Below are 27293 nucleotides of genomic sequence, written 5' to 3'. Positions count from 1 at the left end.
TCTATTTTTATGTACTTTTTACCTTTCTTAATTTTCTTTGGATTAATCAAATGTTTTACATTATTTCATTCTCCTTCCACTGAATTACACTTTAGAACCATTTTTAGTAGTTAGCCTGGAACTTAAAACACACATTCTTATTACAGTCCAATGCAAACTTTCTTTTATGACTTGGCCGATACCAATTAAAACTTAGAACTTTTAAACTCCATTTATTTTTCTGCCATCGTTTATGTTACCACGAATTTTAGTTATATATAAAGGTGAAGCTCCTCAGAGCAGTGCAGTTATCATTTTGTACAATTAGTCTTCATTTATATTTTCTTTCCAGTGTCCTTCTTTCCTTCTGGCATGTCCATATTTCTGTCTGGGATCATTTTTCTGAACTCCCTTTAATTTTTATTTCAGTGCAAGCCTACTGGTGCCAAGGTCTCTGAATTTTTATTGAACACCTATCTATTTCATTTTAATTTCTAAAGAATATTTTTGCTGGAAAAGAATTCTAGGTTTGCAGTTTTCTTTTTTAGTACCTTAAAGATGTCATTGCAATGGCTTCTAGTTTTTATCATTTCCACTGAGAAGCTGTCGGTTTTATTGCTGCTCCTTTTGAAAGGCACTGTGGTGGATTAAAGATCCATCGTTAAAGATGGGCCGTAGTCTTTGCGCTACCAGCAGGTGAAGGATATCTCCTTTGCCCTGGGACTTGCTTTGACGGATGGCACTCGTAAAGGCGCTGCTGTTCCAGCTCTCTGCATGGATTCTGAAAGGCCTGGATGCTTTTGCTCTCAGTCTCTTGGAGCCCTGAGACACCAGGTAAAAAGGTCCAGCTTCTCTGCTGGAGAGTCTGCTTGGAGAGAGACAATATATAGCTGTGTCTCATCTATTCCAATCACTCCAGATTCTTTGGTGGCCAGCCCCAGTTGAGACTCCGTATGTCTGTAGTTGCATGGATGATTCCAAGTCAGATCAGAAGGAAGTCCAGCTCAGGTTGTAGGGTCTTGAGCAAATAATAGTTTTGTTTTAAGCCACTCAATTCTGGTCTAATTTATTAAGCAAAAAAGGTAACTGAAAACAATATCTGGTATCAAGAACAGACTGCTGCCATAACAGAAACTTAGAGCATGCTGACAGTACTCTGGGAAATGGGTTCAGGATATTGCTGAAGGAACAGCAACAAGACCATTAATGAAGGCTGGAAGAGCACTGAGGAAACTGCTCCTGCAGGCTGGAGGAGAGGCATCGTCTACTGGCAAAACCAACAGGGAGGTTCTATGTGGAGTATAGGAAAATACCTAATGATGTTGCGGATCTGGCTAGGGAGGCTTTGAGGAAGAATGCGGAAAGTGACGAATGGTTTTTTAAACATCACCCATAGTAAAGCATTAAAAGAGGAGAACTAAACAAGGAACTGCACAGTTTCCAAGCAGAATTTAGAGAAAATGCTTCCAAACTGGGACTTGCAGGGTTAGAAAACGAAACTTTCTCATCTCAATTACTAGCTTCTCCGGTCAGCACAAGGTTTTGACAAAAAAAAAAAGCAAATCCAGATGCTACCAGTAAAACTATGGCCTCAGGATCAAGATCACATCAAAAACACAGCAGTAGGACCCTGTGTTACTAACACCTCAGGAAGATCTGCGTGTTGAGTTAAGTCTTGCAGACTGTCAGACAAAAGGCATCTAAGAATCTTAAAGGTATTGTCCTGGACTCATGTTTGAAGCAGCTGCTGCTAAGTCACTTCAGTCGTGTCTGACTCTGTGTGACCCCATGGACGGCAGCCTACCAGGCTCCCCCGTCCCTGGGAATCTCCAGGCAAGAACACTGGAGTGGGTTGCCATTTCCTTCTCCAATGCATGAAAGTGAAAAGTGAAAGTGAAGTCAGTCGTGTCTGACTCTCAGCGACCCCATGGACTGCAGCCTACCAGGCTCCTCCATCCATAGATTTTCCAGGCAAGAGTACTGGAGTGGGGTGCCATTGCCTTCTCCGGTTTGAAGCAGAGAGAGGGGCCTTATTGAAGAGATCTGTGGGCGTGACTTTTGCCTCTTGGAATGGCTTGTAATCTGAAAGTCCACAAAGTTTTACAAAGTTGTACCAAGGCAGCAGGCTGAGGAAGCTCTTCAGCTGCAAATACAGGACACTTCTAAGGAAAAGGAAAGGCAGCCTCTAGAGGAGAGCTGAGAATGAGAATAGGAAACCACCCCCAGGGAACCAAAACAGGCCCTAATCAAGGCGTATTTCCTACCCTGGAACTGGGGGAACTGGTGACAACTGGCCATGTGAATTTCAGAACTGCATGGAACAGTGATGGCTGTGTGCACTTCCTCCCCTTTAAACTGACGTGATTACCCTTCCCTACCATACTGCCACGGCCATACTGGAAGCTGGGTAGACTCTCTTAATCACTGTTATATCACCTCCTCAATATCATATAATAAGTGGATAGATTCTTACCCATAAAGTAAGAAAACAAAGTTTTGCAAATATTCTGTTTCATGACTTCAGAAAAAAGATACTTCAAGATATGGTTCCCACCTACCATCCAAACTACCAAATATTCTTTATTCACCAGAAGATGAACCTTTGACTTATTTCTCACACCTGGATTCCAAAGTTCTTAGTAGCATCACCTGAATCTATCCATGGTAGACTAAAAACGAGAAAACTGACCACATAAATTTAAGCACAGAAAGTAAACAGAGTAGCAAAAAAGAATAGTAACCACGTAATGGAAAAAGTCACAGAAAAATGATTAGAATATTCTTCTGTGTGGGGTTACTTCATGTCATCTTTTTAGTTACCAAGTGCTAAATAACTAACCGAAGAGGTTAGGGCCACTTAATGGCAAATGATCTGGAAAAGTTAGAAAGTGGATAACGGTTTACAGCTTTCCTACAGAGTGACTTACCTTTTCCAAAACTTTGGCAATTCGGGTGCCAATTTGTTCAAGTGACTGTTGTGGATATTGGTCTTTGCCAAGATTCTGCAACACCTGGTTCAGGGAGGGAGATGACAGGTTAGAGGAATGACGGTGAGGGGAGGTCTGACGACGCTGCGGACGCCCAGCTGGGCACTGTGCCGTGGGTGCAGGCTGTATCTGGGGGCGCCTGCTGTGGTCCTGTTGGTAAGGCATAGTGTGGAAGACACACTGAAGGCCATCACCATCCCCTCTCCCTCTCTCGCTTAACACAGGTTACAGGCAAGTAGAACACATCCGTTACAGCATTACAAGAAGCAGAGTACAGAAAGAAAACAAAAAGCACTTGTGACTGTATCACCCAGACACAACCACTGTCAGGATCGCTTATGTATCTTTCAGGTATTTTTCTATGTACACGTGTATCATTACTCTCACAGACTGTATACTATGCGATCACACTGCAAACTATCACCTCCATTTTCACACAGTATAGTCAACAGCTTTCATGTCAATAAATATACTTCTCATGCATCTTTCTTAATGGCTCTTATTGTACACCAGCTTATATCTACACCAACACTTACTGAACACATCCTCTACTGCTGGATATTTGTGGCATGCTTTCTGATTATTCTTCTACGTACACTCTTTGCTAGATATACGCTGGGTCTGCCCTCCTTCCCTCCCTTCTTAAGAATGTCAACAGGAGCATTAACTGTCCCAAATATTTCTCACAAAGAGCCTCTGTCCAGTGACAAGCAGAATGCTACCCATCTGGAGGAATGAATCAGAATTATCATTTTCTGGTCATAAAAAAACCATATGTTCGGTCACAGGGCCTGAAAGAAATCAGGCTTTTCCTAAAGCCATCTAGACAACAGCCATCTGAAAAAGGCAAAAAAACCTGGCCTGGCCACTTGCGCTTTCGCTATCAGCTTCATCATAACTGTACGGCAAAAACTGCAGACTGGCTGAATACAGCCGAGCACTCACCTCTGTTAACTGGCTCTCTCCCGTGTAGTGTAGGCTGGCTCGGTTGGAAACCCCCTGCAAGTGGTCCAGGGTGTGCATGCTCGTGGGGAGATTGCCATTGCAAACAGGTTCCATCGCTGGCTGCTGTATTGGAGTGGCAAAGTCTATGTGTTCCGTGATGCTGAAAAATGCAGAGGACCACCTTAGCCATAGAAAAGTGGGTGGGGACAAAGTATGAATCATTAGCTGACCATAACTGCGATATATAAATAGAACTATCTGGAACCACAGAATCTCAAAATGGAAGCAATTTCCGGAGCTACTTAGTCCGGCCTCTCACTTTATAGGTACAAGGACTCCAGTGCTCTACTGACTGTTTGCTGACTGTATGAGTAGAGGCTGTGCCCTCGGTCAGAGCAGCAGCATTGGGATCTGAGTCCTGAACTCAGTCTTTTCTCAAGCTGCCTTCTTTCTACGCATCAAGGTGTCTGATTTCCTCACTGCTGCTTGCCACTTTTTCTCACTGGGGAGGTTTGAAACCAGGTAGGTTTTCTTCTAGGGTTTCTTTTCCAGGGTACAGACAGTGATAAATAACCAGAAGTGGTTCCTGTCTTTCATTTTCCCTCTATGCACAGAGGCATACTTGTCCCCACAGGAAAAGCTCCCCTAAAGTTTAGACCGTAAATGTTACACAGATCCAGCTATTCATTGTATCCACGTATAAGATGTAAACACGTCCCTTCATGGCTTCAAAGTGGTCATTTTCCTGCTATATACTGGCCAAATATTTTACACTATCATATATACTGGTGTGGCAATTTGACACTGGCAAATTTTGCTTCTAGCTACTTAAAAAAGTTGACCATATATTAATATGTAAACATTCATTCATTATTGATTCAGACTCTATCACATGTCAGGTATCAGAGTTACAATAATTAACCAAACATCCCCAGTCCCCACTGTTACGATGCTCACTGTCTGGTGACAGTTAGTCATTACAGATGTGATGAGCTATAAAAGATAAAACACAGCTGTGTCAGTTTCCTAGAGGGGTGCACATTGCCTCTGTGCTGATGGAGGAGGGAGGGAGGTCATGAAGGATTTCCTGAGGAGGAAAGATGTTAAGACCAGAAGGAGGAATATGAATTAAGCAGGCAGGGAGAAGATGCTGAGAACACCACCAGAGGCAAAGGCAGCACCACATGTGAAGGCCTCGCAGGAGGGAGAGCAGAGCTGAAGATGGAAAGACATGTGGGGAGCAGATCATGAAGGGCTCTGTGGGCCACTGTAAACAGCAATATTTACAAGTTGTTAGAGCATTTTAAGAATTATTTGACTTCTGAGGAACAATTCTGAATACTAAGGAGAGAATGGATTGAGGAGGTGCAAGAATGAATAAAGCAGCAACAGGGATGAAGAAAAGCAAGTAGTTTTGAAAAACACTCCAAGGGTAAAAGTGACAAGAACGGGTAACAGGCTGGACTGGAGGGGTGAGGGTGACTCCTAGGGTTCGGGCCTAAGCACTTCTGGGAGCTATTTACTAAGAACAAGAAATAGAAAACAAACAGAACAAAGATTTTTTTGGGGAAAGGAGAATGGACAAGAAAATGGTGAGTTTAGTCTTCCTGAGCTTGAGGTACTGGAGAGAGAGCTAGGCAGAGAGGCCAACTGGAGAGACAAGGGATTTGAAGAAAGGTCTGGTCTGGAGATTCAGATTTGGGACTGTCAACGTATCAGTGACAGAAGTTTTGGACTTTGACTAGGAATGATTTTAAAATAAGGTTTAGCGGTAAATCTTGGGGAACTGCAATGCTTAAAAGGTAAAATAAAAAGAGGCCAACAAAAGAATGAGCATCCAGGGAGGAAAAAGCAGTTACCAGAGAGGCGGCCCTGCCTGCTTGTGTCCTGGTAGGTGCTCACAGATGTGGACTTGCTCTGACTCCCTTTTTAGGCACATGATGCCAGCGAGGTTTTGTGCTTTAATGGAGAGAGCCAGTCTTTAATTTAAACTACGTCCTCTGTGACTGGATCGACAGAACGCAGGGCAGAAGGCACAGAGAGGAGGGCACCCAGACGGTGTCGGGGCCACGAGCTGAGTCCGTTCCAGGCATCCTCTGAACCACCAACCCCAGCAAGGATGACTCCATGGCAGCTGCTGACAAAGAAGGGCATCCCTAAAGCCAGCTGACAAGGAAGGGCATCCCTAAAGTCAGCTGGGGCCCAGTGGGATCGCTGGTACACAGATGCCATGAAAGCGGGAGAGCTTTAAGATACTCACTCAATGTTTTTTGAAGAAACTGCAAGCCAGGTACTCACGATGGCTGTCAGCTCTACCCAGCGCAGCTTGAGGCACTCGTCCGGGCTGGGCCACCCCAGACTCTGGTAGTCACGCTTTTTTCCTGGAAGGAAAGTACATTATCTGTCAACACAATGGCAAAGACCCAAAGACACATACAGTGCCTTACGCCCTGGTGGTTACTTCACTCAGACTGGTGTATCGCAGGTGCCAGTCATCCTTCTAGTCTAGAATTTCCACCACTTACACAACGAACAAAAGTCTTTGTCATTCGCAGCAATGGGAGTAACTGTCATCATTGAGGAAAGCCTTGTTTTCAAAGATAAGATGATGAAGTAAAAATGAATGAGTCCTTCACTGGATTTAAGACTGAGATGAGGGTTAAAATACTTTTCAGTATTAACATTTTACCAAACTTAATTTCACCTTTCTACACTTTGATTCTATAAAGACAACTCTAGGTCAGGAGAAGCCTACGAGTCTAAAGCAGGTTTCTTAACCCGGCACTGCTGACACTGAGAGGATGTCTCACAGCATCCCCAGCCTCTACACACCAGAGGTGAGCGGGACCTTCCCTGAGGCATGACACCAACAGTGTCTCCAGATACCGTCGGGTGTTCCCTGGGAGGGCAACGCCACTCCTGGCGGAGAACCCCTGTTGTAAAGGAAAGCAGTACGATGCAGAATGATGATGGCAATGAAAGGTTATTTATTTCCAGTGCACTTACTGTGCTGTGTGTCAGGTCCTGTGCTAAATGCTTTTCCTCTGTAACCTCAGGAGGCAGGTTTTAATCCTTGTTTCTCGAATGAGAAAATGGAGGCTCAAGGGAAATCAAGTGATCTGCCCAGGGTCACCGGCCACTAGGTGGCAGCACTGCGATTCAGATCCAGGTCTGCTCGACTATAACGCGCACGCTACCAGTCATGCTATTTAAAGCTTTCCTGGGCCTTTAAGGCTCTGTTTACTGATACCCTTCAAAGGTACCACCTTTTGGGTGTAGGCTCTTTACTTAGATAAACCCCCAAGAAAAGAGCAGACCTAAGTCTTATCTGGGAAGGATTCTTCTGAAAAATTCCAATGGAATGGATAGGAAGGAAAACTTTGGTAATGTATAGCTCTTTTTATACTGTAGGAATTTACCAACAATAGAAAACTTTTAAGAGAGAGGCAGGGGCTTTAGATTTAGATTTTAATAAAAGAGAAAAAAAAGTTTGGAAGAGTTTCAAATGAACCCTGTTTAAATAAATACCAAGAGAATTAAACCATAAATTTCACAATACAACTTATTTTCCCTTTCTGTTTAAGAAATTCGCTTGGAAAATATTTTGTTGTTGTCCAGTTGCTCAGTCATGTTTGACTCTCTGCAGCCCCACAGACTGCAACACGCCAGGCTTCCCTGTCCTTCACCATCTCCTGGAGCTTGCCCAAACTCATGTCCACTGAGCCAGTGATGCCATATTTATTGAGCAGCTATTATATGGGAGTGGGAACTGTATTAAGACACTAGGGATACAGAGAGGAACAATAAAAGGGCCTGCCCTTGAGCTCACAGTCTAGCGAGGAAGGTAAACACAAATTATTGGAGCACAACAGGGTAAGTGCCACAGTGAGGGCAGAGAGCAGCTGGACAGAGGAGAAAGAGAGAGCAGCTGGACAGAGGAGAAAGAGAGCAGCTGGACAGAGGAGAAAGAGCAGCTGGACAGAGGAGAAAGAGCAGCTGGACAGAGGAGAAAGAGAGAGCAGCTGGACAGAGGAGAAAGAGAGAGCAGCTGGACAGAGGAGAAAGAGAGAGCAGCTGGACAGAGGAGAAAGAGAGAGCAGCTGGACAGAGAAAGAAGCTGATGCTGCCTGAACGCACCAAGGAAGAGATGGCACTGGAGTTTGAGGTTTAAGGATGAGTGACATCTTAGCACCACGGAGGTGGCAGCAGTGCCTCCTAGGTGGAGGGAAGAGCATGCGCAAAAACAAGGAGGTAAAACAAGAGCGTGATTGGTTCAGGGAATGGTGCTGAAGGGGAGACAGAGGCTGGGTTGTAAATGGTCTTGTGCACCACCCTAGAAAGTGTGGTCTTCATGCTGCAGGCATTGGGGAGCCTTTAAGCCCATCTCTCGCCACACTGTTCTCAAGGATGTCATAAGACACTCTGTTAAGTGCTTTGCTTAAATCCAGTTATGTTATGTATATGGCACTTCCCTGGTGTTCTAGTCTAGCAGGCCTCACCAAAGTGGGAAATAAAGTCAGTTATGCATTATCAGTTTTATTAATTCTTAGAAAATCTACAACGACCCTCAATGATCTCTGAGACTCTTCCCCCATGGGCTCACAAAGGACTGGTTTAATAATTTGCTTTACCACCACGTCAGGATTTATCACAAATCTCATCACTTGGCAGTGGACAAAATATGTACTTGGTTGAAAACCGGGATACTGAACCTCTGCAGTCTTCTCTTACCTCTTCCACACTAGAACTCTGGACATGAGTGAAAGTAAATAGTTCTATGATCTTCTTTGCAAGTATATTCAGTGCCCTACCCAGCCCCACCTATTTGAATCCACTTAAAACTGCCTAAGTGCTCTCCTATCCTCTCAACCATACTGAGCTTTAATTTTCACTTTTACAAGAAATTTTTAGTTTGTTTTTGTAAAAGTAATATAGGCTTATTTTAAGAAATTTAAAAAACGGAATGATCATTTATGACGTTTTAGTGTAAAATTGAGGTACCTTCAATATATGCTACTTTATAAAGTGCTTTTGTTCACTTACTAAATTACAGACACCTTGGTTGCAAGTACAGGGCAAGAACACGCTGTAGTTTACTTAGGCAACTGTCATCATTTAGATATTTTTCAGATTTTTATTATGATAAGCAGCGTGATGATCAGTATCTTTATATGTCTATCTGTTGCACTTATAAGATTCAGTTCAGTTGTTCAGTCGCACAGTCGTGTCCGACTCTTTTCGACCCCATGAATTGCAGCACGCCAGGCCTCCCTGTCCATCACCAACTCCCGGAGTTCACTCAGACTCACGTCCATCGAGTCGGTGATGCCATCCAGCCATCTCATCCTCTGTCGTCCCCTTCTCCTCCTGCCCCCAATCCCTCCCAGCATCAGAGTCTTTTCCAATGAGTCAACTCTTCACATGAGGTGGCCAAAGTACTGGAGTTTCAGCTTCAGCATCAGTCCTTCCAAAGAACACCCAGGGCTGATCTCCTTCAGAATGGACTGGTTGGATCTCCTTGCAGTCCAAGGGACTCTCAAGAGTCTTCTCCAACACCACAGTTCAAAAGCATCAATTCTTGGGCACTCAGCCTTCTTCACGGTCCAACTCTCACATCTATACATGACCACTGGAAAAACCATAGCCTTGACTAGACGGACCTTTGTTGGCAAAGTAATGTCTCTGCTTTTCAATATGCTTATAAGATTATTTAGGGTAAATTACTAGAAGTAGAGCTGTTGGTATATTTAAAAATTTTCTGACGTATCTAGTCAAACTATCCCCAAATTCATTTTACTAAATCTCGCCGTGTATTACACAAAGACAGTCTGACAAGCAGAACTGGCATGTTACATTTTACGTCTGCATTTCCTTGTCTGCTCGAGACGCTAAACATGTTACCATGCTAAGCGGCCATGTGTGTTTATGTGTGTGAGTGTGTTTTGTGTATTTGGTGAACTGCCTATGTACCGTGCACATATTTTACTGAAATGCTGTTATTTTTTTCTATTGATTTGGAGGCGCTCCTTAAATGACACTGATATCCTTTGCTTATGATGTATTCTGTAAAAATATGTAAATATTCTGCAAAAAATACTGTTTCAATTCTTTGTCTATTTTGTAGTGCTTTCTGATGCCAGAATTACTTTTTTCTTTTTCTCTGTGCTTTAGAAAGTCCTTTTTCACCTCCGAAGTATATAACTACCCATTTAAATTTCCTCTTTAATGTATTTATCACGTTTACTATTTAAACCACTGGAAGTCTCACTGCTATGGCGTGTTTTGTAGTTTGAGTATCTTTTCCCTCGCTACCGCACAGACTTATCAGAGTACGTGCCACTTTCTCCCATAATCTGCTAACACACGCTATCTTCCTTAAACAGTAAAACTACTTCATATTTCAACTCCAGTCATGCCAAAACGTCCTTTTTGGTGTCTTTAGTATTTTTGTCAAGTCACAGATCATTCTGAGATTTAGCTAAGATTACCTTATTCCTTATATTTTATTATGTGTTCTCTGCTTTCAGCTTTGGTAAATACAATTTAAATTACACACATTTTCATGAAGTTATCTTGAATTGTCAAATCTAACACAGTGAAAATATCCTTTTAAAAAAGGAGAAAAAAAAATAGAGAGGAGAATTTTCTTTTCTTTTTTTTTTTAAAGAAATTCTACCACCACTGTTTCACTGCTGGAAAAGAAAGTCAACTGGACTCATGGCAATGGCCCTGAACCTGGAGTCCAAAGACAGACTTTGGGATAACTATGAACCCTAAAAGTACACGCCAAATTTTGATGTATTTTTTTTTCCTGGGGAGTAGTTCCAAAATATTATCTAATACTTAAAGAGCTATCGAACACATAAAAAATTACTGGATAGTATTTATCAAGCCCTATGTGTTCAGTCTTTCCTATGGGAAAGACCTAGAGATCTCTTCAAGAAAATTACAGATACCAAGGGAACATTTCATGCAAAGATGGGCTCGATAAAAGATAGAAATGGTATGGACCTAACAGAAGCAGAAGATATTAAAAAGAGGTGGCAAGAATACACAGAACTGTACAAAAAAGATCTTCAAGACCAAGATAATCTTGATGGTGTGATCACTCACCTAGAGCCAGACATCCTGGAATGTGAAGTCAAGTGGGCCTTAAAAAGCATCACTACGGACAAAGCCAGTGGAGGGGATGGAATTCCAGTTGAGCTATTTCAAATCTTAGATGATGATGCTATGAAAGTGCTGCACTCAATATGCCAGCAAACTTGGAAAACTCAGCAGTGGCCACAGGACTGGAAAAGGTCAGTTTTCATTCCAATCCCAAAGAAAGGCAATGCCAAAGAATGCTCCAACTACCGCACAATTGCACTCATCTCACATGCTAGTAAAGTAATGCTCAAAATTCTCCAAGCCAGGCTTCAGCAATACGTGAACCGTGAACTTCCTGATGTTCAAGCTGGTTTTAGAAAAGGCAGAGGAACCAGAGATCAAATTGCCAACATCTGCTGGATCATCAAAAAAGCAAGAGAGTTCCAGAAAAACATCTATTTCTGCTTTATTGACTATGCCAAAGCCTTTGACTGTGTGGATGACAATAAACTGTGGAAAATTCTGAAAGAGATGGGAATACCAGACCACCTGACCTGCCTCTTGAGAAACCTATATGCAGATCAGGAAGCAAGAGTCAGAACTGGACATGGAACAACAGACTGGTTCCAAATAGAAAAAGGAGTACGTCAAGGCTGTATACTGTCACCCTGCGTATTTAACTTCTATGCAGAGTACATCATGAGAAACGCTGGACTGGAAGAAACACAAGCTGGAATCAAGATTGCCGGGAGAAGTATCAATAACCTCAGATATGCAGATGACACCACCCTTATGGCAGAAAGTGAAGAGGAACTAAAAAGCCTCTTGATGAAAGTGAAAGAGGAGAGTGAAAAAGTGGGCTTAAAAGTCAACATTCAGAAAACGAAGATCATGGCATCTGGTCCCATCACTTCACGGGAAATAGATGGGGAAACAGTGGAAACAGTGTCAGACTTTATTTTTTTGGGCTCCAAAATCACTGCAGATGGTGATTGCACCCATGAAATTAAAAGATGCTTACTCCTTGGAAGGAAAGTTATGACCAACCTAGATAGCATATTCAAAAGCAGAGACATTACTTGGCAACAAAGGTCCGTCTAGTCAAGGCTATGGTTTTTCCTGTGGTCATGTATGGATGCGAGAGTTGGACTGTGAAGAAAGCTGAGCGCCCAAGAATTGATGCTTTTGAACTGTGGTGTTGGAGGAGACTCTTGAGAGTCCCCTGGACTGCAAGGAGATCCAACCAGTCCATTCTGAAGGAGATCAGTCCTGGGATTTATTTGGAAGGAATGATGCTAAAGCTGAAACTCCAGTACTTTGGCCACCTCATGTGAAGAGTTGACTCATTGGAAAAGACTCTGATGCTGGGAGGGATTGGGGGCAGGAGAAGGGGACGACAGAGGATGAGATGGCTGGATGGCATCACCGACTGGATGGACATGAGTTTGGGTGAACTCCAGGAGCTGGTGATGGACAGGGAGGCCTGGCGTGCTGCAATTCATGGGGTCGCAAAGAGTCGGACACGACTGAGCGACTGAACTGAACTGATGTGTTCAGTTCATTTAAAGCACTTTACATGTATAACCTTATAGAATACACACAACCACTCTATAAGACAGATGCAATTATCCCCACTTTATAGATAAGAAAAATGAGGCAAAGGAACTAAATAGCAAAACTGGTGTCTGAACTCAAGGATCTCAAACACAGTTTTTTAATATATTAAACTGAGCTGTCAAGTTAAGCATTAATAGAGTATTTAAGTTCAAGATGGTAAGAACATAAGCCAAATAAAGGTTTAAAACAAACTTTTTATACCAATGACTGGCTTCCTGTTCACTTGGCTCAATTACCTTCTCACGTGATCTACCTGCAGGCACGCACACGCCTTTGTGAGAACTGAAAGAGTGAATGGGAAAGAAGAGGCGGGCATGCTGAACGTCCCACCTACCTTGTGGCCCAGGAGACGCCACCTTTGGGCCAGTGATCTCCAGGCTTGCTCGGTTACGATGTACATCTTCTGTCTGACTTGATTCTACCTTTTTCCCAGAAGTTTTCTTATGATCTCCTTTGGGTTTCTTTACACGTTTGACCTGGAATGTGATCTGGGAAATGAAAACATGTTAGGGACAAAGAGATCAATTTTCATGTCTGCCTGTGGCTGTGCGTATTGGTGGCTTTAAGAATAACCAGTCCTAACACAATATTGTAAAGCAATTATCCTCCAATTAAAAAACAAAAATAACAACCAGTCCTGGGCAAGAGTTAAGTTCTTTCCTTCAGTTTAATTCTTAAAGGTCTAGATGAAAAGTGTTTAGTGAAATAAACAAAATAACTGAGCCTTAAAGGATACAGAGGGAACTAAAAGTCAAGATGTGTGAACTGGGCTGTTCCCAGCCTGCAGGCTCTGAGCGTGGTTTCACACCCATTTCCTCTAAAAGCCAACAATACCTAAGGCACATGAAATGCTTCCAGCAGTACAATTCTCACGTGAAGGCTGACTAGGGCACGGAGTCGAGTGCCACACACCCAACAGATTACACTTGGCAAATTAGGAGCACTGCCCCCTACCCACTCTCAAGGACCTGGGCTACAAATTGGTAAGGACTGAGTTGGCAAACTCATACCCATTCTGTCGCTTCATCATCTTCACTTCTGCAGTCTCCATAGCAAGAACTTCTGGCTATTCCATCCTGGGGGCCTTTCTTCAGTACTCGTATGCCCTGCAAGTCCAGACGCCGTCCCTTCATCTCCAGTGCTCCTCCAAAGCCTTCCAGGGGCCATGCCTGTTGAAATTCATCCACCAAGGCCAATATCTCTTCTGACATTTTTGTTTCATCTGAATTCTCCATCTCATCAGAACCATTGCTTTCCTCAACCACTGTACCTGAAATTCAAGTGCAAGCATGTTATTTAAAGTTACGCAGTCATTCAAGTACTTGAGTGACTCCAACCTTGCTTTCTGAGAAAAGTTTCGGTTCTGCTTAGAGGCACTTCTGTAGTCCATCTTCATAAAAATACCATTCAACATCTTCAGAATTCATAATATACCATTTTTCTCATCCAGATTTTACAAAAAACTGGATTGAGAACAGTGGCAGAAGCTAGATGGTAGGCAGTTATAGATAGATTGTCACTAGTGAGCATGAAGATGGCTATTTTATGTGTATTTTGGGGGAGAAGGGAAAGACCAACTTGCTCTAGATATAAGACATAGATGGTAAAGATGAAGTTTATTATATTATTTAATATATAGGATTCTTCAAGCTTTATTCAAATGGCATATGAAATATAGTTGTTAAGACCATACAGCCTAATTACCTTAACTGAACAATGATTTGTTTAGTGGAAAATTATCCTAATTCCACATGAAGGCTTTCATTTTCACTAATGGCTAATATAAGATATAACAGTTTGCTAGTGTAATTTCCCCCTAAAATGGCTATCAGGATATTTATTATATTGCTAATGTTTCTTATGTAAAGACTCCCACGGATGTTTCTCAGTGCAATGGCCTAGTGAAAATTCTCTCTCCTGAGCAGTCAGTATGTTTCCATTATTATACACTGTAGGTTACACAACCTTACAAGCTCCCCTCTATGCCTAACTAGAAAGAAAGCTTAGGGCAAAATTAGTCTGAGTTTCTTTACAGAATGCTTTCCTTTAAAAAGAAAAATTCTTTACAACTTAACTTTTGCTATTTTGAATAAATGTCTGAATCTTACACTGTGTTCTGTGACAGTTCTTTCTACTCCTTCTAAAAAGTATACGGAGTACAGAGACAAATAAAAGGAATGCTTCCTTCTATGATATGTGCCCAGTGGACAACCTGAGAGCTCGGGGCTGATGGCTCACAAATTGATAGTCTATGTTGTGCCAGTACCCCAATAATCTTCAGTTGGTAATCTGGCTTTTCAGTAATTTAGAACATGGCATTCATAAGGCCAAGGTCAGGAATCTCATAGCGGTTATCAATAGACCTATAACCACAGTGAGTAACCCGTCTCAGAACTGCAGTTTCAGCCTCTGAGAAGGCTGAGAAAGCAGGCTGATTCCCATTACTAAAAACAACTTAAAGCTTTGAGGCCTTCTCACAGAAGGTCTGCGGTGTCACTCTCAGCTCTCCAGTGGCATCTCTGTCTCCCATTCCACCTTCTGGAATAGAAAGTGGCAAGGAGGGCAGGGCTGTTGCCCAGCTGAGGAGACCACTAGAAATCGCTGTCATTTCTTTCTTTGAAAAGCTGTACGGCTCTTCCATTTGTTAACAAGTGACTACAAAATCTATTGCTGTCCTTTCAAGTAACTAAGTTTTCCGAACCAATATGATAGCTTCTGTTGCTTAATATTATCATTAATGTTCTGAAACAAGCATAAAGTCAAACGAGTTGGCAAAGTCTTTTCCTTTAGGATATTTAGATAAGAATGGTTACTTGCCAAAATTATGCAGTCAGTAGTATACATGTGGGGTTGACAGAGTTCTAAGTGTTAGTTTCTACCTTGTTTGTTCCTATATTCCAAATGCCCACAACTGCTCCTGGCACAGAGCAGGCGCAAATAGCTACAGAAGCAATTAATGGGAACTCAGGAATAATTTGTTCTGTGGGTTCCTTGGGGATCAGCTGTTCCTGCTTTTGCCTTGTCCTGCTGGAAATTTGTTGTGTGTTCAAGTACTGCCCACCTAGATGACAGGCAAGCAATGGAAAGGCAGGCGTCATGTGTTTAGCACAGTGTCTGATACGCTACATGAGTCACAAACTTCGCAGTACCTAAGCTAGGAAAGCAGCAGCCAAGGACTGCTATAGGGATTCCAACAGGAACTTAATTAGAATTGCCCGGGAGCTGACTTGTAGCAACAGCGTTGTCTCCAAGTCTTCCTCATGTTATTTTAGCTTCCTCTCCTTCCTTCTCTGGCTACCATGGGATTCCCTGCACCTGGTCCTGGGACAGAAAAGAACTTTTGATAGATTTGGCCATGACCAAGAATACAGGTTTAAAGAAAAGTGGCTTTTGGTCAAAGGAAGACACCACGTAGCTAATTCCCCAGTGCACAGGTGGAGCTGCACATGCACGCTGTACATGGAAGCCTTATTTCCATTCAAAAACTACTACTATTTAGAAAGCATTCATGTCGTTTAGTTGCAAAAAGTTCTGTAACCCCAGGTCCCAAAGATTAATACTTCCCTATGCCCTTAACATATGGTAATATATATCATTAAAAAGTTCCTAGGGCAAAGGCCTTTCACTGACGGAAATCAGTATTGAACTGAGAACTAGTCGCAGGCTTCTGCTGCTGGCAGCCATTCGGCCTTTTCAAAGCTGCTGGGGTTGGGGTGACAGCAGTTCCTAAAGAATGACACTAAATAAAGGTGAGAAACGGGGAGATCATGAAGGTGCTATGCCTTAGGAAAAACAGACCAATTTACTTAGGCCCTACTACATGCCTGTCTCTCTGCTATGTATTTGGGAACAAAAAGAATCTGATCCTAAGGAATTAAATATAATCAATTTGGAGACATAAAACTATACATTAAACAACGAGAGAACAATTTAAGTATTTTTTTCCTAAAGGAAAAACATAATTGAATGTAGTCACGAAATGCTTTTTTCAGGAAAGCAGACTACCTGAGGCAGGATTTAGACAGAACAGAGGCCCAGGGAGGGCACTCCCAGAGTGCTGACACTAAAAAAGCAGGTGTGTACACACCCATTTACACACACAGAAACAGGTGTGAGGAAGTACTTTCAAATTAACTAGAACAAAAAATTTACATCAGCGAATAAGATACTCAGGGAAGTGGGTGACACTGAGTGCCTGGGAGAGTCTGGACGCAGATTCATTGTAAAGGGAGCCTCTAGTTTGTTAAGCAAAGAATAACAAGGTGATAGCCACAACAGTTACAAAGGTTAGATTAGTAAATCAGTTGGTGTCTTAGGAACTAGGGGGTGGAGGACAGAAGGAAGACAGAGGACAGACAGGTGTTTCAACAATCTCTGTAAGTGGCACATAAGAGAAACCGACTTAGGCTGGGGATAAAGGGGAAATCTTTAAAAGGGAAGGGAAAGAGGTATGGGGAAATTTCAGTGAAGAAAAATTAACAGAATTTGGTAATTATGTGGATATAATGGGAAATAGAATAAATCCAGAGATGACTTCAAGATTTTAAAGTCTGATGTGAAACAGGGAGCATTTTACTACACTATGTGAAGTTTTAGAATGTGTGAATGTAATGCTATTTGCAAAATCAATGCCATAGGGACAGGACAACATGATAGTGTTGGGATCTGAGGCGCTTATTTATTACTTCATTTAAACATTTGTTGTTACTTGCTTAACAATGTGCTGAGGGCTCAGAATATAACACCCCATGGGGCTATGGTCTGGGCCAGAAGGATGGACACATCTCCAGACACTGTCCAATAAGCAGCTACAAATACAGAACTCAGGCGGAAAGAGGTCTGGACGACTGAGGGATCTCGGCAGGTTGAGCAAACTCCAGGAGACAGTGAAGCACAGGCAAGCCTGGTGTGCTGCAGTCCATGGGGTCACAAGGAGTCAGACACGATTTAGCGACTGAACAAGAAGAAGAAAAAAGTAACTGTTAGGCTTGCTGCTTGTGGGCCAGATGCTGTGTAAACTGGAAACAGAGAGACGGAGACCCTTGTTTTTTTCTTTGTCTTCAACACGTACCATTTTCAAACTGGAAAAAGGAGAATACATGTTGTGAAGTGAAGAGACTCTGAGCACCCACAGTGAGGCTCACCCACAGAAAAGTTCATGCTTTTCTCACTTGGATGAATTATATCTCAGGGTACTGGGAAAACTCACAGCTGACTGAGCCCTGTGAGGTAATCTGGCCAGGATCACAGGGACAGGAGGAGTGCTGAGAAACAGAGAGAAGCGCATATAGTTCTGATTCTAAGAAGGAGGAAAAAAAAAAGCCCACTATAATTTTGCAACATTGCAGACACAACTGGAAATCTGGAAACTCACGGTCTGGGCACCACCGTGGAAGGGACTCTCAAAGTGGAGCACATTCACAGAGAAGGGACTTGCTGAAACTCCCTAAAACCATGTTAGACGGGGGAGGACTGAAAACATCAAGGTGATCCTGTAGCAGGAAGAGCAGCTGATATACCCGCATACACACATGATCAGACTTTGAAAATATTTTGCTACGAAGATTTAAAAAGATTCCAGAGTGAGTACTTCAAGGATAGTGAAGGGACTAAAAATTATCTTGCCTGGAAAATCCCATAGACGGAGGAGCCTGGTAGGCTGCAGTCCATGGGGTTGCTAAGAGTTGGACACAACCGAGTGACTTCACTTTCACTGTTCACTTTCATGCATTGGAGGAGGAAATGGCAACCCACTCCAGTGTTCTTGCCTGGAGAATCCCAGGGATGGGGGAGCCTGCTGGGCTGTCGTCTACGGGGTCGCACAGAGTCAGACACGACTGAAATGACTTAGCAGCAGCAGCAGCAGAAGGAAATGAGGACATTTAGCTAAAGGGAACAGAAACATGGGGTGGGGGCTGGTAGACAGGAACAATAACCGTCTTCAAACATCTCAGCAAGCACGACATTAGAGAGAGACAGACTGTTAGTCTCAGAGGTCAGGGCTAGAGACGAGAAGCCGTGTTTTAGCTCTGTATTAGGAAAGACTTATGAATGGTCAGAAATAGAATGGGCTACCCAGGGACAGACCCAGCTGCCCATGCCTGGAGCAGAAGCAGAAGCAGAAGCAAGACAATGCTGGGAATACTCCTGAGAGGAAGAGGACCATCAGAAGGTGATTAAAAGAAGGTGACTGTGTTTGATAAGCAGTGTTAATAAGCTTGGAAGAAAGGTTCCAGGAAGAGTTTTAGGGAGCAGAAGCTGAAAAGACAAATGTAAAATGAAACAGATCGATAATAAACAGAGGTAAAGATCACATATTCAAAGAGATGACCAGCAAGACAAAGTCCTTCCTTCAAAGTCTGGATCAAAACATGTCCAGAAAGTCTTATGTGATTAATATCCATAGGTTTTACTGTAAGACTGTGGCTTCTAAAGGCAAGCAGGCACATTCTACCTTTCAGAATGTTCCTCTGTCTCACAAAATAGAAAGTACACTCTGGAATTACACAAAGTTGGTTTCAAATTAGGACTCCACCACCATAGGACCTTGGGCAATTCTGTCTTGAGTTCCAGTGTCTTCTCTGCACAACATGGATGGATCGGAGGGCATTATGCTTAGTGAGATACGTCAGACAGAAAAGGCAAATACTGTATGGTATCACTTGTATGTGGAATTTCAAATGTATAACTAGTGAATATAACAACAAAAAGACTCACAGATATAGAGAACAAACTAGACGTTACCTGTGGGGAGAGGGAAGGAAGGAGGGGCAATATAGGAGCAGCGGATTAAAAGGTACAAACCATTAGTTGTTATGCTGTTTAGTCACTAAATTGTGTTGATTTTTTTGTGACCCCATGGACTGTAGTCCGCCAGGCTCCTCTGTCCATGGGATTCTCCAGGCAAGAATACTGGAGTTGGTTGCCGTTTAGTTCTCCAGGGGATCTTCCCAACTCAGGGACTGAACCCACGTCTCCTATACTGGACTACTGAGCCACAAGTATAAAATAAGCTACAAAGATACACTGTGAAATATGGAGAATGTAACTGGTATTTTATAACAACTACAAATGGAGCAAAACCTTTAAAAATTGTGAATCACTATATTATACATCTGTAACATGATATTGTATAGTAACTATACTTCAATTTAAAAAAAGGCAGTGATTTCTTCTGTGAAGTCAGAAGATAAAGCTGTGGACTTAAGATTTAATGCATAAAACAACAGCATAAAATTTCAAACTAGTAATCAGAAAGCACAAAAGGCTTAAGACTATGATAGGGAGGGAAATGATTCACTTCTGAGAAGAAAACAATAGTGAGTATTCATTTGCACAACTGGTCCCCTTCCTTCTTTTAGCTGGGTTAGGATAGTAAAAAGAAGAGAATTCAGAGAAGACAATCTAGAAAAGCAAGTAGGGAATTGTTCCTGTTAATAATTCTTGCGCAAATACGTCAGGGCCCCCTTTCCTGATGTTAACATTGAGCAGATACTGTACGTACTTGTGAGGACTTTGGCTCACAACCAGCCTCTAAGTCAGGAAGCAGTAGAAACACAGGAATACCTGTGTTTCCAGAAATGAACATTTCCTGAGTTCAATATGTGTACAAGTACCTGGTACAAATGTTTCCCCTTAAGTTATTTCATTTAAATACTCATGAGCACTCTGAAGCTTGCTTTTCCCCCTCCTCTCTCTTCTGGTTTATTTTTAAATTAATGAGATAAGGAAGGCTCAGCAAGATTAAGTAACTTGCCCAAGATTTAACAGCAAGATTTAACATGGTAACAAAATCTCTGACTACAAAACCTACAGATAAGGTTACCGGGGGAGGGGTTTAGGACTAGATACTGAGGTATTAAAGCAATGGTTTTGCAAAGGTTAATCAGTGACACAATTTTCACCAATCCTTAGCAAAATGAGAAACAAAAAAGAACATGCACAGGGCTTCCCTGGCGGTCCAGTGGTTAGGACTTTACATGTCCACTGCAGGGGGCACAGGTTCGAGCCCTGGTCAGAAAACTAAGATCCCACATACCGTTTGGTATGGTTAGATAAAAAAAAGAATCAATAAAAAAATAATAACGAAAAAAGAAAATATATCTAAAGTTACAGTACATATACACACACACTTATGTCCAGATACACATTTGTTGGTGTAAAGCTGCCAACTGTCCATTTTTGAGGAAGACCATCTTTATTCTAACATGGTCTTTGTACTTTTTTGACATTAAAATGTTTTTATATTATATATATAAAATAATGGTAACAGCAAATGCTAGTTTTCCTCAAAAATGACCTTACAAATTAAAAAATAAAGTTCTAATCTATCAACCCCCTCTGAGAACCACAGGCAAATGACGCAAGTATGACAGCAGAAGGGCCAAGGATGAGTTTTAGTTATACACCACCTGCTAAAGATGTGAGGCAAGGTACCTAACTTCTCTGAGTCTCAGTTTTCTCACCCAGAAGATGAGCTAATAATATCTATTTCACAAAGTTAATACATAGCATATAACACTTTGTAAATTATAAAGTATCACAAAAAGGTAGTAACTATCATAATAATTTATGGTTACTGGAGAGGGCTTAACTATTTGCATTTATTTCCCTCCAAAAACAGAGTTTTAAAAAAACTTTTAACGTCTATGCTTGACTTTTACTATACCACACTATTTAAATGAAAATATAGAATCTTTCTCCTAACCACACTATACGAAGCTTGCTGGTATAAACGTGGTAACTTATACCATGACTGTGGTCCCTGTGGACTTGTCAGTGTCTATAGAAAAGAAGAATGTACTCCCAGAGTTCAGACATGGTTTTTAAAAAAAACAAAAAATGTTAGTATCTAAGAGTAAAACTAGTTAAGACTCATCACCATACTATAATTACACCCTAAAAACCTAAAAACACCCTATAACACCCTAAAAACACCCTATAAAAACGCACCCTAAGAGACAGTGTGCAGAGCGCTAAAGGGACCTGGCAACAGGGCAACCATGCAGTGTTCCAAGAATGGGGGATGGAATGGACTATGGGGGAAACATGGAACTAAAGAAACTTAAATACTAGGTTACCTGCCTCAAGCAATGACGTATTCAGAAAATGAAGGGACACAGTAAGCTTCCGGTTGGGTTTTATTCTGAACTGTCCTAGGAAAAGATTCTAGTTTGGTAGTCATGAGTATTACAGTCATTAAGGAGGCATACTGGAATAGTGTCAGTCTCTGTAAGCTGAAAAAAACACCCCTTTATCACTACTCAGTTTTATTTTTGTTGATTCTGAGTTTGTCAAACAATCTCAGTTCATGTGTGAGTACCTGATGCCAGAGAGACATGAGGCTCCTGGGCACCAGAGAGGTGTAGCCCCACTGTGAATGAACACAGTGGCCATCTGGTTTAAGTCAGTCTCTTCTGAGTAGGTAAATGGGAAATTAAGTTCCTTAAAGCCCCACGATTCCTGGTAGAAGAGATGAAACTAATTTTCTAAACTTACAGAAGTGAAGGTCACAACATCCCCCTTTGAGGTCTAGCTTGCTTCTTTCTCTTAGACACCGTTTTTTCATATATAATATACCACTTAGAAGGAAACATAAGATTTTGTAATTGCTAGATATGTTCATCCAATCTATGCAGGAAGGCAAAGGCCACACTTCACTTCTCTAACAAACATTTACTGTACACAGGAATATAAAGTTACATAGGACACAATACATAAGAAACTCATTGTTTGATGGAACATAAGTCATACAAGCATTTAACACTACATAAAATGTGTCTTGACAAAAAGTAGGAACAAGACAGCAAATGAAGCAACTGAACTCTTGGCGACCTTTGTGAAAGCTTCACAGAAAAGACAACATTCAAGCTGAACTTGGAGATGCACAGGGGCTGTCTATAAACAGCAGTGTGTAAAGGGGCCCTTCCCAGCCTCTGCAAAGGAACGGGGGCTCAAAGCAGCATGGCCTGCGAGGGAGACAGGGGAAGGTCTGCATTCCCTGCGGTACAGAGCACCAGTAGACGGTACAGTTGGAGACAGAATCAAGGGCCAAACTGCCTCATATCCCACATTAAGACATGTGGATTCTTCCTATAGGTAACAGGTGGGCTTCTCTGGTGGCTCAGACGGTAAAGAATCTGCCTGCAATGTGGGAGACCTGGCTTTGAACCCTGGGTTGGGAAGATACTCTGGAGAAGGGAACGGCTATCCACTCCAATGTCCTTGCATTCCATGGACAGAGGAGCCTGGCAGGCTACAGGCCATGGGGTCGCAAAGAGTCAGACACGACTGAGCGACTGCACAGAACTATAGATAATAGAGAACCACAGAACATTTTAAGCATAGGCAACTTACCAGATCAGGTCTGACTTTAGAAACCACTCCTTGGACACAAGAAATTGGTAACAGGTTATTTCTGCTTTTTAAATTGTATACCAATTATATGTATTTTCTCTCCCTCACATACACACATACCCACCCACCTTGCTCACTCTCTCCATACATGACTGAAGTAAAGGACTAGATATAGCGGGGCCGATCATGAAGCTACTGTTAACAGCCCAGACACAAATGAAGACAGTTGTAATGCAGATAGTGACAGAAGGAACAGATAGAGACGGGAAGTTTACCAGGTCTTAGGGATTGACTGGATATAGTGGTGACCGCGTGAGCTGTGCCCTTCACAGGAAGCAGGAATACAGCAATCAGAAGCAGTTCAGGAAATAGGACAAAATGAGGACAAGTTCAATTTTAGATCTGTTACATGTGAAGTGCCTGTGGCACATCCAGATAGAACACTAAAAAGACAGAAGTAAGATCTGGGGTCACAGAGAGTGTCTTGGCTGAAAGTACGGATTTAGAGACACTGGTGTACTCCAATGCATCTCAAAGGCCAAGAGATAACAAAGAGGGGACTAAGAAAAGAAGACCAAGGTTAAGATCCTGGGTAAAAAAAAAAAAATACAGGACAAAGTAAAGAATAAGTGAATGAAATTGAAAAAAGATATTCTGAGGACAGGAAGAGAACCAAGATCAAGTGATATCCCAGAAGCATAGAGGAAAAGGAAGGAGCTCCCACTGGGGAGCTGTGCAGAGTTCCAAAGGCAGTGAAGAGGTTAGGGTAGGATGAGTGAAGTCACTGATTTTGGTAATTATAAACAGACTGATACATCTTAAGAACTTTTTAGCACAGCACAGCTCAAAATGTGATCATAAAATGGAATTTTAGAAGAGGGCCTGCTAAGTATGCCCATTATTTCAAATCTTTAAATTGTACTGGGTTAGTGTAAATACAATGTGCTTTCTTTTTTCGATGATTTACTCAATAGACTAATGACATTAAGAAGACCGGTACATAAATCAAATTGGGTCAGTAAACGAAGATGCTGAGGTGGAGAGAAAAGAAGTATGAAGAGCAATTTCATATTATAGCTTGTCTTCTGCCTCCCAATCTGGGGTCACCCTCATGATTCTACAGTGTAGTAAGTGACTGTTAAAGAAACAAATGTTTGAGAGGAAAGAAAAGCCTAAGTTAAGCTCCAAGCTTGAGAGTTGATTCTACCCCAGGAACAGAGCTCAGGTCAAAGCAACTTACTTTCAAGCCTAAGGACATCTGAGTCCCTCCCTGAATCCTGAACAGACAGCACAGGGTCCTCCTCTGTCCCTGCCTCAGAGGGCTCTTCTTCAGCAGCATCCAGTGACTGTGACTTGTCAAAATACTTCTGTTTGTCATGGCTGTTGTCCAGGGTTTTCGCATGACAATTACCTCAATGACAAGAGACACAGACAGAGCACATTAGAAATCTCTCTTGTGTAGCCCCACAGCTCAATGTCCCAAGTATCAGGAAGAGCAAAAAGGTGACCGTTGCGTTTTTCTTCAGCAGGAGAAAAGTGCCCTTTAAAGCCACGTCATAACTGTGATTCATGATTTTGCACTTTCAAGTTTCACCTGTTAGGCTACAGTAAGTATTTGGGGAAAAAGCTCTAAGGACGAAGTCCCAAGATCTCCTTCTATTCTTAATGAATGATTGTGAAACACTTCTCTGAAAGTCAGAAACATCATAAAAAAAAAAAAAAGTGGTTTTCCTTCTATTTGCCTTTCGACAGTGAGAAATGACAGATGAGTATCTGAACAAATCTGGAGATAGATGAATTATAGCAGAAGAGTATATCATTCTTGCATTATAGCTTAAAGTGAAAGACTAAAAAGTAAAGGATTAGAAATTAAAAACCAAGGACCTGGAGGGGGATAGTGGTGGCAGAGAAGCCATATCTGTGACTGTCAGATCACACAGGCACCTATTTTTCTTTTGGAAAACAAATTTTGATCATGTGTCAAAGTGTCAGTTGCTTAGCCATGTGTCTGACTCTTCGCAACCCCATGGACTGTAGCCCGCCAGGCTCCTCTGTCCATGGGGATGCTCCAGGCAAGAATACTGGAGTGGGTTGCCATTTCCTTCTCCAGGGGATCGTCCGACTCAGGGAGTGAACCTGGTCTTCTGCCTTGCAGGTGGATTCTTTACTGTATGAGCCACAAGGGAAGCATGTGTGTGTTGGCTCAGTTGTGACTGACTCTTTGCAGTCCCACGGACTGCAGCCCGCTAGGCTCTTCTGCCCATGGCGGGGAATTTTAGGCAAGACTACTAGAGTGGGGTTGCTATTTCCTACTCCAAGGGATCTTCAGGTTCTTTACCACTGGCACCACCTGGGAAGCCCAGTAATGATTTACCTAAGCATTAAATGTCACATTTGAATGTACTCACAGCACTGGGTGATACTAGGCTGTACAAAAGTAACTGTGGTTTTGCACTGCTGAACTCTGCCAGTTGATATTACAATACATTCTCAAATAAATGTATTTATTCATCATTTTTATATGAATTTCTCACTTTATGTTTTTTTTGGCTAATGACTTACTAGTTACTGCTTATTTTATATTTATTTTAGACTACAGAAATGTTAGACAAAAAAGCAAATTCAACCATTTTTTCATTCAAGTTCAAAATGGGTCGTAAAGCAGCAAAGACAACTCACAACATCAACAATGCATTTGGCCCAGGAACTGCTAACAAACGTACAGTGCAGTGGTGGTTCAACAAGTTTTGTAAAGGAGATGAGAGCCCTGAAGATGAGGAACGTAGTGACTGGCCACTGGAAGCTGACAACGACCAACCGAAGGCAATCACTGAAGCTGATTCTCTTATAACCATATGAGAAGTAGCTGAAGAACTCAACTTCAACCAGTCTACAGTTATTCGGCATTTGAAGCAAATTGGAAAGGTGAAAAGCTAGATAAATGGGTGCCTCATGAACTGACTGAAAATAAAAAAAATCATAGTTTTGAAGTGCTGAACCAACAATTTCTCAATTGGATTGTGACACGTGATGAAAAGCGGATTTTATGACGGCTCTAACCACTGAGTAGCGATGAACAGCTCACTGGTTGGACAGAGAAGAAGCTCCAAAGCACTTCCCAAAGCCAAACTTGCACTAAAAAGTGATGGTCCCTGTTTGGTGGTCTGCTGCCCATCTGATTTAACATAGCTTTCTGAATCTTGGTGAAACCATTACATCTGAGAAGTATGCTCAGCAAATCGATGAGATGCATGGAAAACTGCAATGCCTGCAGCTGGTGTTGGTCAAAAGAATGGGCCCGATCTTTGTCACAACAACGCCCAACTGCGCGCTGCACAACCAGTGCTTCAAAGGCTGAGTGAACTGGCCTCATCTGCCGTATTTACCTGACCTCTAGCCAGCCAACTACCACTTCAATATCTCAACAACTTTCTGCAGGGAAAACGCTTCCACAACCAGCAGGAGGCAGAAAACGCTTTCCAAGAGTTTGTCAAATCCCAAAGCACGGATTTTTATGCTACAGGAATAAACAAACTTGTTTCTCATTGGCAAAAATGTGTTGATTGTAATGGTTCCTATTATGATTAGTAAAGATGTGTTTGCGCCTAGTTGTAATGATTTAAAATTCATGGCCTGAAACCACAATTACTTTTGTACCAACCCAATACTTTCTGACATGTATAGTAAGCATGACCTCTTGATACCATTTTGCCCAGGAGTCAAAGAGCTTTGACCTTGTTAGGGAACCATGTGTTAATAGAGATACAGAGCCACTACTTAGCTCCACTTGATAGTCATTCTCTGGGAAGAGGAATGTATTACCAGATACTGTGTCTTTGGTGGAGATCTGGCTGGCTGAACAGGTCTCCTCATGTTCCACGTGTGTTGTTGCAGAAGATGTATATTCAGTAGAAGCCTACATTCCTATTACAGGACACTTCTCTGAATAAGAGTGTATAAGTAACTTTTTTCCTTTATCGGAACATCCAAACATGTTCTAAAAGTTTTTTTTTTCTTTTAAAAGAGAATGTTGCCTCAAAGAGATGTATGTACCCAATCAAGCTGTCTTTGCAGCAATGGGAATACAGGAAGTCTTTCTGGATCTGATGACTCCCCTTCAGATTCTGTAATTTCGGAAAGTGCTACTCAGTCATTTCCCTCATTGTACCAAAAAAACATAAAGGACTCAAAGCCTTTCCTAACTTACTAGTTTAGAGAGAGGGGAACTGCATACTTTGGGAGTCACTTTCCATTTCCCAATTCTACACTATCATACATCTGAGGTTATTTTCAACAAGGCTACGTACGCCAGAAACTGAA

The 27293-nt window shown here is 42.1% G+C and overlaps 1 protein-coding gene across 11 annotated transcripts in view; it reads right to left on the bottom strand.

Annotated features, from left to right (window-relative positions):
• Positions 1-27293, bottom strand: part of TTC17 (tetratricopeptide repeat domain 17) — a 129863-nt gene that overhangs the window by 29057 nt on the left and 73513 nt on the right. For 5 of the 11 annotated variants that reach the window (XR_015142306.1, XM_086341194.1, XM_086341196.1 and 2 more), the window contains 6 exons: positions 24214-24384; positions 13628-13887; positions 12952-13105; positions 6172-6292; positions 3912-4071; positions 2907-2990 (listed from right to left, as the gene is read on the bottom strand). Coding sequence is in view for 10 of the 11 variants with exons in the window: in XM_086341194.1 (XP_086197320.1) it covers positions 2907-2990; positions 3912-4071; positions 6172-6292; positions 12952-13105; positions 13628-13887; positions 24214-24384 (950 nt within the window). In the remaining variant the exon portion in view is untranslated. Of the gene's footprint in view, positions 1-196; positions 998-2906; positions 2991-3911; positions 4072-6171; positions 6293-12951; positions 13106-13627; positions 13888-17270; positions 17572-24213; positions 24385-27293 lie in introns of those variants that run through there. The other 6 variants (XM_086341197.1, XM_086341198.1, XM_086341203.1 and 3 more) reach the window with 4 other exon arrangements.

The sequence above is a fragment of the Bos grunniens genome, chromosome 15 (genome assembly GCF_055505025.1).
Source record: "Bos grunniens cultivar Pamir isolate PY7600 chromosome 15, Bosgru_T2T1.0, whole genome shotgun sequence".
NCBI lineage: Eukaryota > Metazoa > Chordata > Mammalia > Artiodactyla > Bovidae > Bos > Bos grunniens.
The sequence above is the reverse complement of the archived record's forward strand: the minus strand, read 5'-3'. Positions and strand labels throughout refer to the sequence as shown.